At 41.3% G+C, this 15,177-nt stretch overlaps 1 protein-coding gene across 3 annotated transcripts in view; it reads left to right on the plus strand.

Annotated features, from left to right (window-relative positions):
- The window catches only part of LOC122920736 (phosphomethylethanolamine N-methyltransferase-like), a 283,047-nt gene that overhangs the window by 25,952 nt on the left and 241,918 nt on the right, over positions 1–15,177 (plus strand). For 2 of the 3 annotated variants that reach the window (XM_044270449.1, XM_044270448.1), the window contains exon 2: positions 10,474–10,648. The exons of the other annotated variant lie outside the window; for it this stretch is intronic. In XM_044270449.1, coding sequence (XP_044126384.1) covers positions 10,474–10,648 — 175 coding nt within the window. The remainder of the gene's footprint in view (positions 1–10,473; positions 10,649–15,177) is intronic. 3 annotated transcript variants of the gene reach the window in all.

Below are 15,177 nucleotides of genomic sequence, written 5' to 3' on the forward strand. Positions count from 1 at the left end.
CCATAGAAGTGTCCTATATCGTCTCTACGCATTTCGCCTGGTTGGTGTCAGGCTCACCAGGGGACATATCAGACTAAGAAGTATCTATCACCAAAGATAATCACCTGAGCAAACCAAATACAATATATACACAATTCTTCTTTTCTAGTAGCAAAACAGTCACTATTATGAGTGATGACTACTTGGTAACACTACTAAATGGCTGATAGCTAGACTCAACAGGTCGCAAATGTAAAGCAGAAGCTAGTATTTATCAGATAAAGGCATAGTCGCTATTATGAGAACTGACTATGACTGGGTCCCATTGACTAATGCTTTAGCTAGAGCCAGAAAGTGTGCAAACTTATATCCAGAGCCTGGGTTGACACGGGGTGCCTCACTTAGGCCCCTTTCACACGGGCGAGATTTCCGTGCGGGTGCGATGCGTGAGTTGAACGCACTACACCCGCACTGAATCCTGACCCATTCATTTCTATGGGGCTGTTCACATGAGCGGTGATTTTCACGCATCACTTATGCGTTGCGTGAAAATCGCAGCATGTTCTATATTCTGCGTTTTTCACGTAACGCAGGCCCCATAGAAATGAATGGGGTTGCGTGAAAATCGCAAGCATCCGCAAGCAAGTGCGGATGCGGTGCGATTTTCACGCATGGGTTCTAGGTGACAGTCTATTCACTGTATTATTTTCCCTTATAACATGGTTATAAGGGAAAATAATAGCATTCCGACTACAGAATGCTTAGTATAATGGTGCTGGGAGGGTTAAAAAAAATAAAAAAGTTAACTCACCTTATCCCCATGATCGCCTAGTTCCCGGTCGGTCTCTTCTTTAGCTGTGGCTAAAGGACCTTTGGTGATGTCAGATAACATGCTCCATCACCATGGTGGTGGACCATGTGATTGGAGCATGTGATCTGACATCACCAAAGGTCATTCAGCCCAAGCCCACAGCTAGAGAAGAGACCGACCGGGAACTACACGATCTTGGGGATAAGGTGAGTTAACGTTTTTTTTTTTTTTTAACCCTTCCAGCACTATTATACTAAGCATTCTGTATTCAGAATGCTATTATTTTCCCTTATAACCATGTTATAAGGGAAAATAATAGAATCTTCAGAACATCAATCCCAAGCCCGAACTGCTGTGAAGAAGTTCGGGTTTGGGTACCAAACATGCGCGATTTTTCTCACGCGAGTGCAAAACGCATGACAATGTTTTGCACTCGCGCGGAAAAATCGCGGGTGTTTCCGCAACGCACCCGCACATTTTTCCGCAACGCCCGTGTGAAACCAGCCTTATTCACCCATTATATATATATATATATATATATATATATATATATCAAACAGCATTCTATTGGGCTAAGCAGTACTGTAGACATTTTAGAACCCATGGGGTATGGATGGAACAACAGGATTGCACGTAGATATACTGTTATAGCTAATTCAGTGAACCTCAATGTCTATGAACACTAAATATTCATTTGCCATCGATCAATTGTGTTGTCAACATGATGGTTCAGTTAGAGCACATAGTGTAAATCAATATCTAACGAATGCTGGTATGGCCAGCGATACTTGCGTGCCCAAGGGATGTAATAGGGCAACCCTTCAGTGTCCTCCGATATCAGGGGGCACTCAGTGGGGGCGTGGATATAACCCAGACGAGCAGCGGTGGCTAAGATGTCAGGCAGATGTAGCAGCAAAGCGCTGCTGGCATCCTCACCTTTTAAGCGCTACTTCCTGGTGCCGTCTGACATCATTCGCTCCCACGTGACCCTACTACCAATCACATGAGCGGTCAGCTGAGCCGTTCTCAATAGGGAGGAGAAGAATCGAATGCCGATATTAATGAATGGATAAAACAAATAACTTCCTCCATATATTGTGATTATATAGGTTCCAAATCTGCATGTTATTGTCCATTTGGTGAAATTCTTTATATTTTATAGCATGCATATAGGTACAGCCCACTGAGCACCCCAAACTCCATGTATACCTATGTTATGCTGTAAATATTCACAATTCAATACTTGGGGAAGATTTTACAAGGGAACCATTTGGTGGCAGCAATAGGGCCAGCATTAGGGATATCGCCCCCATCCAAGGCCTAAAATACATCTGCCTACCTTCCTGCAAACATTAGGCATTGGAATAGCAACTTCAAATTAGGTTTTTCTTTTCTTTTTGATAATTTTTTCTTTTCTATCATTATAAGGGTGTGTTGGCTTTTAACATTATATTATTCAAGGTTATGTTTTAGAAAAGTGGTGCTTCTGTGAATCCAGATTATATTATTAAAAGCTTCGTAAAACACTTTCTCTAGCACTTGTTATATCTGTCCCTATGCTCATTTCCCTGTAAAATGGCGGGCAGGATGAGGCTTTTTATAGGACTGGCTACCTGCTGATTCTTTCGCAGACCTCGATCAGCCCTGCACTGAGGCTGTACAGCGCTGTATTGCACTGTACAGCCTCTCTAGGGGGGTGTATTTCTCTCGGCTCTATAAATATATCACATAATTGACCCAGTCCGAAAAACATAAAAATAAAATAACTAAAAAAAAAGCTATTTTTGTCACGTTACATCACAAAAAGTGCAACACCAAGTGATCAAAAAAAGTGTATGTCCCACAAAATGGGACAAATAAAACAGTCACCTCATCCCGCAAAAAATTTGCCCCTACATAAAAAAAATCTCTAAAAAAAACTAAAAAAATTTATATATATAGCTCCTAGAATATGGACACATTAAAACATAATTTTTAGTTTCAAAAAATGCTATTATTGTGTAAAACTTTAATAAATAAGAAAAAGTATACATATTAGGTATCCCCACGTCTGTAACAATCTGCTCTATAAAAATTGACCGAACCCCTCAGGTGAATGCTGTAAAAGTAATAAATAAAAGCTGTGCTAAAACAACCAATTTTTTGGTCACCTTGCCTCATAAAGTGTTATAATGAATGATCAAAAAATCATATGTACCCAAAAATAGTACCAATAAAACTGGCACCTTATCACCTAGTTTCCAAAATGGGATCACTTCTTGGGAGTTTCTACTGTAAGGGTCCATCAGGGGGGCTTCAAATGGGACATGGCATCTAAAAACCATGTGGAGTTCCTTTTCCTCTGCGCCCTGCCGTGTATATATTTCCTCATTTCCCTGGTTCTTTTCTGGCCCTTTGTTTACATGCAATAAAAACAATCTCTGCCCCTCCCCCCTGCACTGCTAAGGGAGTAATACAAGAGCTGCCCTGAGTGACATGATTGCCTGCTGAGAGACTCTGCAGCATGTTGTATATGTAGGACTACAAGTCCCAGCTGTATGATTACACTGCTAAGGGAGTGAATACAAGAGCTGCCCTGAGTGGCATGTCTGCCTGCTGGGAGACTCTGTAGCATGTTGTATGTGTAGGACTACAAGTCTCAGCTGTATAATGACACTGCTTTTACACACAGATCATGTGGTATTTTTATAGACCAGGTTGTCACGGACACCTAATATGTATACTTATTTTTTATTTATGTAAGTTTTATACAATGATTTCATTTTTGAAACAAAGAAAATCATGTTTTAGTATTTCCATAGTCTGAGAGCCATAGTTTTTTCAGTTTTTGGCCGATTACCTTGGGTAGGGTATGATTTTTGCGGGATGAGATTACGGTTTGATTAGCACTATTTTGGGGTGCATATGAGTTTTTGATCGCTTGCTATTGCACTTTTTGTGATGTAAGATGACAAAAAATTGTTTATTTAGCACAGTTTTTATTTTTTTACGGTGTTCATCTGAGGGGATAGGTCATGTGATATTTTTATAGAGCCGGTCGATACGGTTGCGGCGATACCTAATATGTCTATTTACCTTTTTTTTTTTTTTTTTTTTTTTTTTTTTTTTTTTTACTTTATTTGGGGAAAATTACATTTTAGATTTTTTTGGGGGGAAACTTTATTTTTTCAACTTTTTTTTCACTTCAACTTTTGGGGGTCTAATCCTTTACAATGCATTCCAATGCTTCTGTATTGGAATGCATTGGCTGTATGAGTAATACAGTGAGTATTACTCATACAGCTTCCAGCCTGTGAGATCCAGAGGGCTGATCTCACAGGCTTGTCACAGGAAGGCAGCGCCGATGCCTCAGGAAGGCATCGCGCCGCCTTCCATGCCATCGGGTCCCCCCTAAAGCCCCACGGGGACCCAATGGCACCGCTGCCCGCTGCAGCTGCACCAGGTAAAAGCCCCAAACCGCAGGTCTGAATTGACCTGCGATTTGTGGCGATCACTGATACGGGGGGGTCACGGGACCCCCTATGCATTTAGCCAAGGTGCCTGCTCAATCATTTGAGAAGGCACCTTGTTGCGATCACTGCCCCGCCACGCAGCGGGGATCGGAAATACATAGTACTTGCCAGTACGTCCTGTGTTCTTAAGCAACGGGATATCAGGGCGTACCGGTACGCCCTATGTCCTAAACAGGTTAAAGTGGTTCTCCAGGAATTAAGAAAATGAAAATACTTAAATAGTACTTTATTTTAAATATATTCCCAAATACATTTTATTAGTTATAATAGCTCATTTTGTCTAGGGAGCTTTACACTGACTACTTTACATTATATCAAAGTTTCATATCTTCAATGTTGTCCCATGAAAAGATATAAAAATATTTACAAAAATGTGAGGGGGGTGTACTCACTTTTGTGTGATACTGGCCATTTTTGTAATATACTTAAATTACTGAAATTGTACATTTGTATTAGAAAAATAGTTCTAAAGTGGCCCATTTTGAGCCTTAGCAACGCTCTTCTGTCTACATGACTGTGGAGACTTGCTCAACATTGACTGTGTTGTGTAAATAGAAGACAGAGGAACGTTGTTAATGCTCAAAATGGGCCACTTTAGAGCTATTTTTCTAATACAAATGTATTATTTCAGTAATGAACCCTTTCGCTACCAGTGCCGGAGAGATGTACGAACATGGCGCCCACTCGCACGTGTAGTGGGCGTCATGGCCGGCAGGTCTCCGCTGTTTCAAACATCAAGCATATTTCAAGATCATGTAATCTAAAGGGTTAAAAAAAACGGCATCCTCTGCGGCCAATAAGGATGCCGCTAAATGGTTTCAATACGCTTATTTTGGCCAGCAGGTGGCAGTGGGCGTCATGGCCAGCAAGTCTCTGCTGTTTCAAACAGCAGAGACCTGCAACTAATTACCGTGACTGGCAATAATGCCGATCGTGGTAATTAAAGGCTTTAGATGCTGTGATCAAGTAAGATCACAGCATCTAAATGTGCAAAAACCCAGAAGCTCGTGCTTCCGGGCTTCCTACCGACACCCCCTGCTGACAATGTCGGTAGTTGTTCTGAATGCTATCAGCCTGATGAGGCTGATAGTAGTCATGCTGCGGTTCTTATTTTGTCCACCAGATGTACAATCAGTCATTTTAAAAATCCCTGTTGTACAAAATGAAAAATAAAAAAAACAGAATTTATAGGCTTATGTAGAAGCTTCAAAATCATTACAAAAAATGTTAAATATAAAAGTTTATTTCTGTATAATCATAAAAAAGCAAAGAAAACAATAAATATAAACATCATGGGTATCACCGCAACCGAAATTGCGTAACAGAAAAAAGGGTATTTTTTTGCCATTTTTTGCAGTTTGCCATTTTTTCATTGCTTCTCTTACCCAAAATGGTATTAATAAACTACAGATTTTACCGCATAAAATGAGACATAAGTTTAAACAGCTCAGTAGACATAAGTATAAAAAAGTTATGGGGATTTGAATATGGTGATGTAAAAAAATACATACATACATACATATGGGGTTTCGTTGTAATCGTATTGACCCACAAAATGTAGGGCATGGGTCAGTTTTGCCGCAAACGAAACACTGTGGGAATAAAACCCGTAAAATGGTGGAAGAATTGTATTTTTTTTCCACTCCCCCCCCCCCATTTGGATTTTTTTTCCCCGCTTCCTAATACATTGTATGCCATAATTAATGGTGGCATTAGAAAATGCAACTTGTCCCTCAAAAAGTAGGCCCTCATACTGCTATGTGAATGGAAATATAAAAAAGTTATGGCTCAATGAAGATAGGGAAGAAAAATGAAAATGCAAAAACAAAAAAACCTCCGGTAGTGAAAGGGTTAAAGTATATTACAAAAATGGTCAGCATCACTGTCCCTATATGTACATTACAAAAGTAAAAATAGAATGGCAGTTATGCTTCCAAGAAAAATTATCAAAATGTCAGACACACCCCAAAATGGGGTCAATGAAAAATACAGCTCAGCCCACAAAAATTGAGCCACACAGCTCCATAGACATAAATGTAAAATGTATGGGGGTCAGAATATGGGAATGCAAAAAAAGTTCAGAGTTGTACTTTCTAATGCCATTTAACCACTTCAACCCCGCTAGCTGAAACCCCCTTAATGACCAGGCCACTTTTTACACTTCTGCACTACACTACTTTCAACGTTTATTGCTCGGTCATCCAACTTACCACCCAAATGAATTTTACCTCCTTTTCTTCTCACTAATAGAGCTTTTATTTGGTGGTATTTCATTGCTGCTGACATTTTTACTTTTTTTGTTATTAATCGAAATTTAACGATTTTTCTGCAAAAAAATGACTTTTCACTTTCAGCTGTAAAATTTTGCAAAAAAAAAAACGACATCCATATATAAATTTTTTGCTAAATTTATTGTTCTACATGTCTTTGATAAAAAAAAATGTTTGGGCAAAAAAAATAAAAATAGTTTGGGTAAAAGTTATAGCGTTTACAAACTACGGTACAAAAATGTGAATTTCCGCTTTTTGAAGCAGCTCTGACTTTCTGAGCACCTGTCAGGTTTCCTGAGGTTCTACAATGCCCAGACAGTAGAAAACCCCCACAAATGACCCCATTTCGGAAAGTAGACACCCTAAGGTATTCGCTGATGGGCATAGTGAGTTCATAGAACTTTTTATTTTTTGTCACAAGTTAGCGGAAAATGATGATTTTTTTATTTTATTTTATTTTATTTTTTCTTACAAAGTCTCATATTCCACTAACTTGCGACAAAATAAAAAATTCTAGGAACTCGCCATGCCCCTCACGGAATACCCTGAGGTATCTTCTTTCCAAAATGGGGTCACTTGTGGCGTAGTTATACTGCCCTGGCAATTTAGGGGCCCAGATGTGTGAGAAGTAGTTTGCAATCAAAATCTGTAAAAAATGACCGGTGAAATCCGAAAGGTGCACTTTGGAATGTGGGTCCCTTTGCCCACCTAGGCTGCAAAAAAGTGCCACACATCTGGTATCGCCGTACTCAGGAGAAGTTGGGGAATGTGTTTTGGGGTGTCATTGTACATATACCCATGCTGGTTGAGATAAATATCTTGGCAAAAGACAACTTTTCCAATTTTTTTATACAAAGTTGGCATTTGACCAAGATATTTATCTCACCCAGCATGGGTATATGTAAAATGACACCCCAAAACACATTCCCCAACTTCTCCTGAGTACGGCGATACCACATGTGTGACACTTTTTTGCAGCCAAGGTGGGTAAAGGGGCACACATTCCAAAGAGCACCTTTCGGATTTCGCAGGCCATTTTTTACACATTTTGATTGCAAAGTACTTCTCACACATTTGGGCCCCTAAATTGCCAGGGCAGTATAACTACGCCACAAGTGACCCCATTTTGGAAAGAAGACACCCCAAGGTATTCCGTGAGGGGCATGGCGAGTTCCTAGAATTTTTATCTTTTGTCACAAGTTAGTGGAATATGAGACTTTGTAAGAAAAAATAAATAAAAAAATCAGCATTTTCTGCTAACTTGTGACAGAAAATAAAAAAATTTAGGAACTCGCCATGCCCCTCACGGAATACCCTGAGGTGTCTTCTTTCCAAAATGGAGTCACTTGTGGGGTAGTTATACTGCCCTGGCAATTTAGGGGCCCAGATGTGTGAGAAGTAGTTTGCAATCAAAATCTGTAAAAAATGACCTGTGAAATCCTAAAGGTGCACTTTGGAATGTGGGTCCCTTTGCCCACCTAGGCTGCAAAAAAGTGTCACACATCTGGTATCGCCGTACTCAGGAGAAGTTGGGGAATGTGTTTTGGGGTGTCATTTTACATATACCCATGCTGGGTGAGATAAATATCTTGGCAAAAGACAACTTTTCCCATTTTTTTTTTATACAAAGTTGGCATTTGACCAAGATATTTATCTCACCCAGCATGGGTATATGTAAAATGACACCCCAAAACACATTGCCCAACTTCTCCTGAGTACGGCAATACCAGATGTGTGACACTTTTTTGCAGCCTAGATGCGCAAAGCGGCCCAAATTCCTTTTAGGAGGGCATTTTTAGACATTTGGATCCCAGACTTCTTCTCATGCTTTCGGGCCCCTAAAAAGCCAGGGCAGTATAAATACCCCACATGTGACCCCATTTTGGAAAGAAGACGCCCCAAAGTATTCAATGAGGGGCATGGCGAGTTCATAGAATTATTATTATTTTTTTTATACAAGTTAGCGGAAATTGATATTTTTTTTTTTGTATTTTCTCACAAAGTCTCCCTTTCCGCTAACTTGGGATGAAAATTTCAATCTTTCATGGACTCAATATGCCCCTCACGGAATACCTTGGGGTGTCTTCTTTCCGAAATGGGGTCACATGTGGGGTATTTATACTGCCCTGGCATTTTAGGGGCCCTAAAGCGTGAGAAGTCTGGAATATAAATGTCTAAAAAATTTAGGGGTTAAAAAAAATCACATCTCCAGCCTGCCAGCGAGCGATCGCCGCTGGCAGGCTGGAGATCCACTCGCTTACCTTCAGTTCCTGTGAACGTGCGCGCCTGTGTGCGCACGTTCACAGGAAATCTCGGCTCTCGCGAAATGACGCGTATATGCGTCACTCTGCGCAGGGCTGCCGCCTCCGGACCGCACATCTGTGTTAGGCGGTCCGGAGGTGGTTAATATGGCATACAATGTAGTTGGAAGCGGGAAAAAATATTCCAAATAGGGTGGAGTTGGAAAAAACCCCGCAATTCTTCCATCGTTGTACGGGTTTTGTTCCCATGGCGTTCCCTTTGTGGCAAAAATGACCTGTGCCCATTATTCTCTAGGTCAGTACGATTGCAACAATTCCACATATGTATAGGTTTTATATGTTCAAGTAGTTTGAAAATAAATTTTAACTTTGAAAAATAAAATCTTTATTTTTACATCACTATATCCTGACCGCCATAAGTTTTTTTATAGTTATATCTACTGAACTGTGTGGGGGCTCATTTTTTGTTGGACAATCTGTAGTTTTTATTGATACCATTTTACAGTGTGTGACTTTTTGATCTCTTTTTATTACATTTTCTTGGGTAAGAGAAGCGATGGAAAAAAATGGCAAATTGGCCATTTTGACCCTTTTTTTTTTTCTGTTGCGCCATTCGCCATATTGGAAAAATATTTTTATATTTTAGAAGTACGGGCGTTTTTGGACCCGGTGATGCCCATGATATTTATATTTTTTGTTATTTATGTATTTATTTATTTTATTCTACATAGAGAGGGTGATTGAAACTTTTATATTTTTTAAAATTTTATTTTTATTATTTTTTACGTTTTTTTTACTTTTTTAAATGAGTTTGAAGTTTTTATTTGAGCCTACAAAATCCATAATTTTTTTAATTTTTTATTCTGAACCCTCATGGGTCTTTTAGACTTGTGATTTGTACAGAATTGCAAATTTCTTATGTTGGCCTGCCACCTGCTGGCCAAAATAAGAATTTGAGCTTCAATATCCTGGGTCTCTATAGAGAGACCCAGCGTATTGAAACCAATTACCGGCATACTCATTGGCCGCAGAGGATGCCAGTAATAAGCTCGGAAGCATGAACATCAGTTTTTTTCACCCTTTAGATTACATGATCTTGAAATATGCTTGATGTTTGAAACAGTGTAGTCCCGCCGGCCATGACGCCCGCTGCACTTGCGAGTGGGCACCATGTTTTCACTTCTCTCCAGCATCGTACATGTACGGCGCTGATAGCGAAAGGGTTAAATGGTGCCATTACAAAGTACAACTTGTCCTGCAATAAACAAGCCTTGATATGGCTATGTGAACAGAAAAATAAAAATAAAGTTGTGGCTCCTAGAATTTAGGGAGTATAAAATGAAAAAACAAAGCGTCAGGAAGGTGTTTAAATGCTACTGTATATTTAGTAACTTATTATTTATTAACGTAAATTATACTTTACCATGGATAAACCCTTTTTTTAAATCAGTGTCAAAGAGTGCACTACCTATCTAAGGCACACCGTGAATATTTAGAAGCACTTGGCAATTGAGACATCAAATTGCCATTGCAGTTTGTGCAAGGAGCCTTGTGCTCCAGATGCTTATGAAGATATTTAGAATAGTCCCCAGGAAAGTCATATAAGATCCACTAACATTTCACATTCTCTTTTCTTGTAGAGGTGAGACAAACAATGACTGAGTTTTGGGAAGAGCATTCACGAGATGCAACAGTAGAAGAGATGATGCTTGATTCAAGTGCTGAGCTCTTATCCAAAGAAGAGAAGCCAGAGATCATCTCATTGTTGCCATGTTTAGATGGATTAAATGTCCTAGAGCTTGGAGCTGGGATAGGGTAAGAGACAAACAGTTTTCAGTGTAAAAGTGGCCATGCACATTTGTCTAAGGCCCCATGCACACGGCCGTGTTTCACAGCCGTGTGCGGGCCGTGGAACCGCGGCCTGGATCCCTCCTGAGAGCAGGAGCGCACGGCGTCACTGGTTGCTATGACCCGTGCGCTCCCTGCTGCCGCCGCAATACAGTAATACACTGGTATGATCTATACCAGTGTATTACTATTCTGTGCCGGCAGCAGGGAGCGCACGGCGTCATAGCAACCAGTGACGCCGTGCGCTCCTGCTCTCAGGAGGGATCCAGGCCGCGGTTCCACGGCCCGCACACGGCTGTGAAACACGGCCGTGTGCATGGGGCCTAAAGTTGATCAAAATATATGATGTCGACTAAAAATGATTGTTCATCAGGTGAACTTTAAGGGGGTTGTCCGGGTTCAGACACAACCCGATGTGCACTCATTCACCATTTTCCCTTTGACGTGACTAGCTCTAATGGGCAGTTTTGCAAGCTAAAGGCCACCTATTAGTGTTGGTGACATCATCGGGCTCTTCCGCCTAACACCAGATTTTAAGAAAATTCCCTTTCCCTGCGCCATTTAGCGCAGGGCAAAGGGGAGCATCGGAGCGTGAAACGCTCCACTCATTCATGGTGAATGAGTGCAGATCGGGTTGTGTCCAGGTTCAGCTCTGAACACAGATAACCCCTTTAAAGGGCTTGTCTGATTTCCTTACTGTCCTGAAGACAAGGAAGAAGATGTACACAGTCCAATCAGATTGGGTCTCTGATTGGGTCTCTCCCAACTTGTATTTTTTAAAAAGTCCACAGTCGCTTATTTTTATTTCCCCATAGCAAAAAGGGGTGGGGCTGGGGAGGACAACCTCCTCCATCCTGGTTCAATGCTCAAGGTGGCTCTTCAATATTCATGCTCACCCCGCCTTTTTATCCAACTGGCAGATTTTAAATATGAACAGAACATGACTTAAAGCATGTATGAAAGGAGCTACTGGCACAGGCATACTTCAGTAATTCATGTGTCATCATACAGATCATATACAGGGAGTGCAGAATTATTAGGCAAGTTGTATTTTTGAGGATTAATTTTATTATTGAACAACAACCATGTTCTCAATGAACCCAAAAAACTCATTAATATCAAAGCTGAATATTTTTGGAAGTAGTTTTTAGTTTGTTTTTAGTTTTAGCTATTTTAGGGGGATATCTGTGTGTTCAGGTGACTATTATTGTACATAATTATTAGGTAACTTAACAAAAAACAAATATATACCCATTTCAATTATTTATTTTTACCAGTGAAACCAATATAACATCTCAACATTCACAAATATACATTTCTGACATTCAAAAACAAAACAAAAACAAATCAGTGACCAATATAGCGACCTTTCTTTGCAAGGACACTCAAAAGCCTGCCATCCATGGATCCTGTCAGTGTTTTGATCTGTTCACCATCAACATTGCGTGCAGCAGCAACCACAACCTCCCAGACACTGTTCAGAGAGGTGTACTGTTTTCCCTCCTTGTAAATCTCACATTTGATGATGGACCACAGGTTCTCAATGGGGTTCAGATCAGGTGAACAAGGAGGCCATGTCATTAGATTTTCTTCTTTTATACCCTTTTTTGCCAGCCACGTTGTGGAGTACTTGGACGCGTGTGATGGAGCATTGTCCTGCATGAAAATCATGTTTTTCTTACCTTGCAGACTTCTTCCTGTACCACTGCTTGAAGAAGGTGTCTTCCAGAAACTGGCAGTAGGACTGGGAGTTGAGCTTGACTCCATCCTCAACCCAAAAAGGCCCCACAAGCTCATCTTTGATGATACCAGCCCAAACCAGTACTCCACCTCCACCTTGCTGGCGTCTGAGTCGGACTGGAGCTCTCTGCCCTTTACCAATCCAGCCATCTGGCCCATCAAGACTCACTCTCATTTCATCAGTCCATAAAACCTTAGAAAAATCAGTCTTGAGATATTTTTTGGCCCAGTCTTGACGTTTCAGCTTGTGTGTCTTGTTCAGTGGTGGTCATCTTTCAGCCTTTCTTACCTTGGCCATGTCTCTGAGTATTGCACACCTTGTGCTTTTGGGCACTCCAGTGATGTTGCAGCTCTGAAATATGGCCAAACTGGTGGCAAGTGGCATCTTGGCAGCTGCACGCTTGACTTTTCTCAGTTCATGGGCAGTTATTTTGCGCCTTGGTTTTTCCACACGCTTCTTGCGACCCTGTTGACTATTTTGAATGAAACGCTTGATTGTTCGATGATCACGCTTCAGAAGCTTTGCAATTTTAAGAGTGCTGCATCCCTCTGCAAGATATCTCACTATTTTGGACTTTTCTGAGCTTGTCAAGTCCTTCTTTTGACCCATTTTGCCTAAGGAAAGGAAGTTGCCTAATAATTATGCACACCTGATATAGGGTGTTGATGTCATTAGACCACACCCCTTCTCATTACAGAGATGCACATCACCTAATATGCTTAATTGGTAGTAGGCTTTCAAGCCTATACAGCTTGGAGTAAGACAACATGCATAAAGAGGATGATGTGGTCAAAATACTCATTTGCCTAATAATTCTGCACGTAGTGTAGAAACTAAATTTGAGCCATGTAGTATTTACAGAAGGTGAGATCCTTGTTAAGTGGGGTCACTATTACAGCATACAGCATGGAATATTTGAAGAAACTTTAATTCATCATTCATACCTTCCAATCTTCAGCTCTCTCAGACATTTTGTATTTACAATTGCTGTTTATCATACTACATATTGGTTCGTCTATTTGGACTATTGTGTATTCAATTTACTGTCTTTTCCATGTAAAAAAAACAATAAAAAGACACTTAAAAAGAAAAAAAAGCGGGGACAGATGCAGTGTGTTTGATCTTCATGCGAAGCCCATGATGTACCAAACTTGATCATGAAAATTATTAACACATAGATCCTAACTAGGGTGGTTGCAGGTATCGAAATGTCGATACCCAAGCGATACTCTTGTCCCGGGACTTCCATTTTTTCGATACTGGGCTGCGCTGCTGGGCAGTGTAGTATCACAGAACATGAGTGCGCTGCTGTCAGTGAGCTCATGTTCCCTCAGCAGCACAGGGGAGAAGGAAGCAGTCTCTCCCTCCCCCCTGTGCCGTGCTGCCAATAAAGAGAGAGGGGCGGGTGCACTGTGCCACCAATGATAGGAGGACCTTTCATGCGTCCGGACTTTGGTAAGTAGCAGGGTACATAGAGCGGCACCCAGGGATCTCCCTGCACTTACTATTATATCTGGGCACCGCTCCGTTCGCCCACTGTGCCCCCGTTACCGTCTCATGCTCCGTATGCTGATTACTACTATCGGAGCAATGGGGAGGAGACATCAGCTTCTCTCCTGGGCGTTCCTTCTCCCTGGCTGTAGCACTGTCCAATTGCATCGCAGAACGTCACAGCCAGGGAGAAGGAACGCCCAGGAGAGAAGCTGATGTCTCCTCCCCATTGCTCTGATAGTAGTAATTAGCATACGGAGCAGGAGACTATAACGGGGGCACAGCAGGTGAACAGAGCGGCACCCAGGAATAATAGTAAGTGCAGGGAGATCCCTAGGCGCCGCTCTATGTAGCCTGCTAACTTAACAGACCCGGACCCATGAAAGGTCATCTTTAACTTTTAATACAGGAGGCAGGTGCCTGTAGCAGAATAAATGAATCGGCACCCTGCCTCTGACAGGGAGCTGCGATCAGCGGCAGTTAACTCCTCAGGCGCGGCACCTGAGGGGTTAAATGCTGCTGATCTGCTGCCGGCACCCACCTCCTATATTAAAGGTTAATTATCATTGGTGGCGCAGTGCGCCCGCCTCACTCAAACCCCCCAGTATTAAAATCATTGGTGGCACTGGCCACAGGGTCCCCCCCTTCTCATTGGTGGCAGAGGCCACATGGACCCCTCCCCTTCTCATTGGTGGCAGTGGCAGCTTCTGATCGGAGCCCCAGCAGCGTAATTCTGGGGCTCCAATCGGTTACCATAGCAGCCAGGATGCTACTGAATCCCTGGCTGCCATGGTAATCTCCCTGCTGCTGTGTGTACTATGCACAGGGCAGCAAGGAGTGTGTGAGGTCCTATTCACTTTAATAGAGCTCTAGTAGGGTGAATAGGACAAGGGATGAAAAGATCCCAGGTTCTAGCCACTAAGGGGGGAAATAGTTATTAAAGAAAAAGTTTAATAAAAACCCCACCAAAATATTAAGTATAAATCACCCCCTTTCACAACTTTACATATGAAATATATAAACAATAAATAATTAAACATATTACATATCGTCTCGTCCGAAAAGTCCAAACTACTAAAATATTTTAAAAAATCTATGCGTTGAACGCCGGAACAGAAAAAAATAAAAGTAACAACTGCGCAATTTGCCATTTTTTTTAAATACGGAATGCACGTTGCTTTTTTGGTGTTTTATTTTTTTCAAGTGGTATCAAATGGTATTGAGTATCGCAATACTTTTTTATGGTATCAAAATCTAATCAAAA

This window comes from Bufo gargarizans, chromosome 10 (assembly GCF_014858855.1).
Source record: "Bufo gargarizans isolate SCDJY-AF-19 chromosome 10, ASM1485885v1, whole genome shotgun sequence".
In the NCBI taxonomy this organism is placed as follows: Eukaryota; Metazoa; Chordata; class Amphibia; order Anura; family Bufonidae; genus Bufo; species Bufo gargarizans.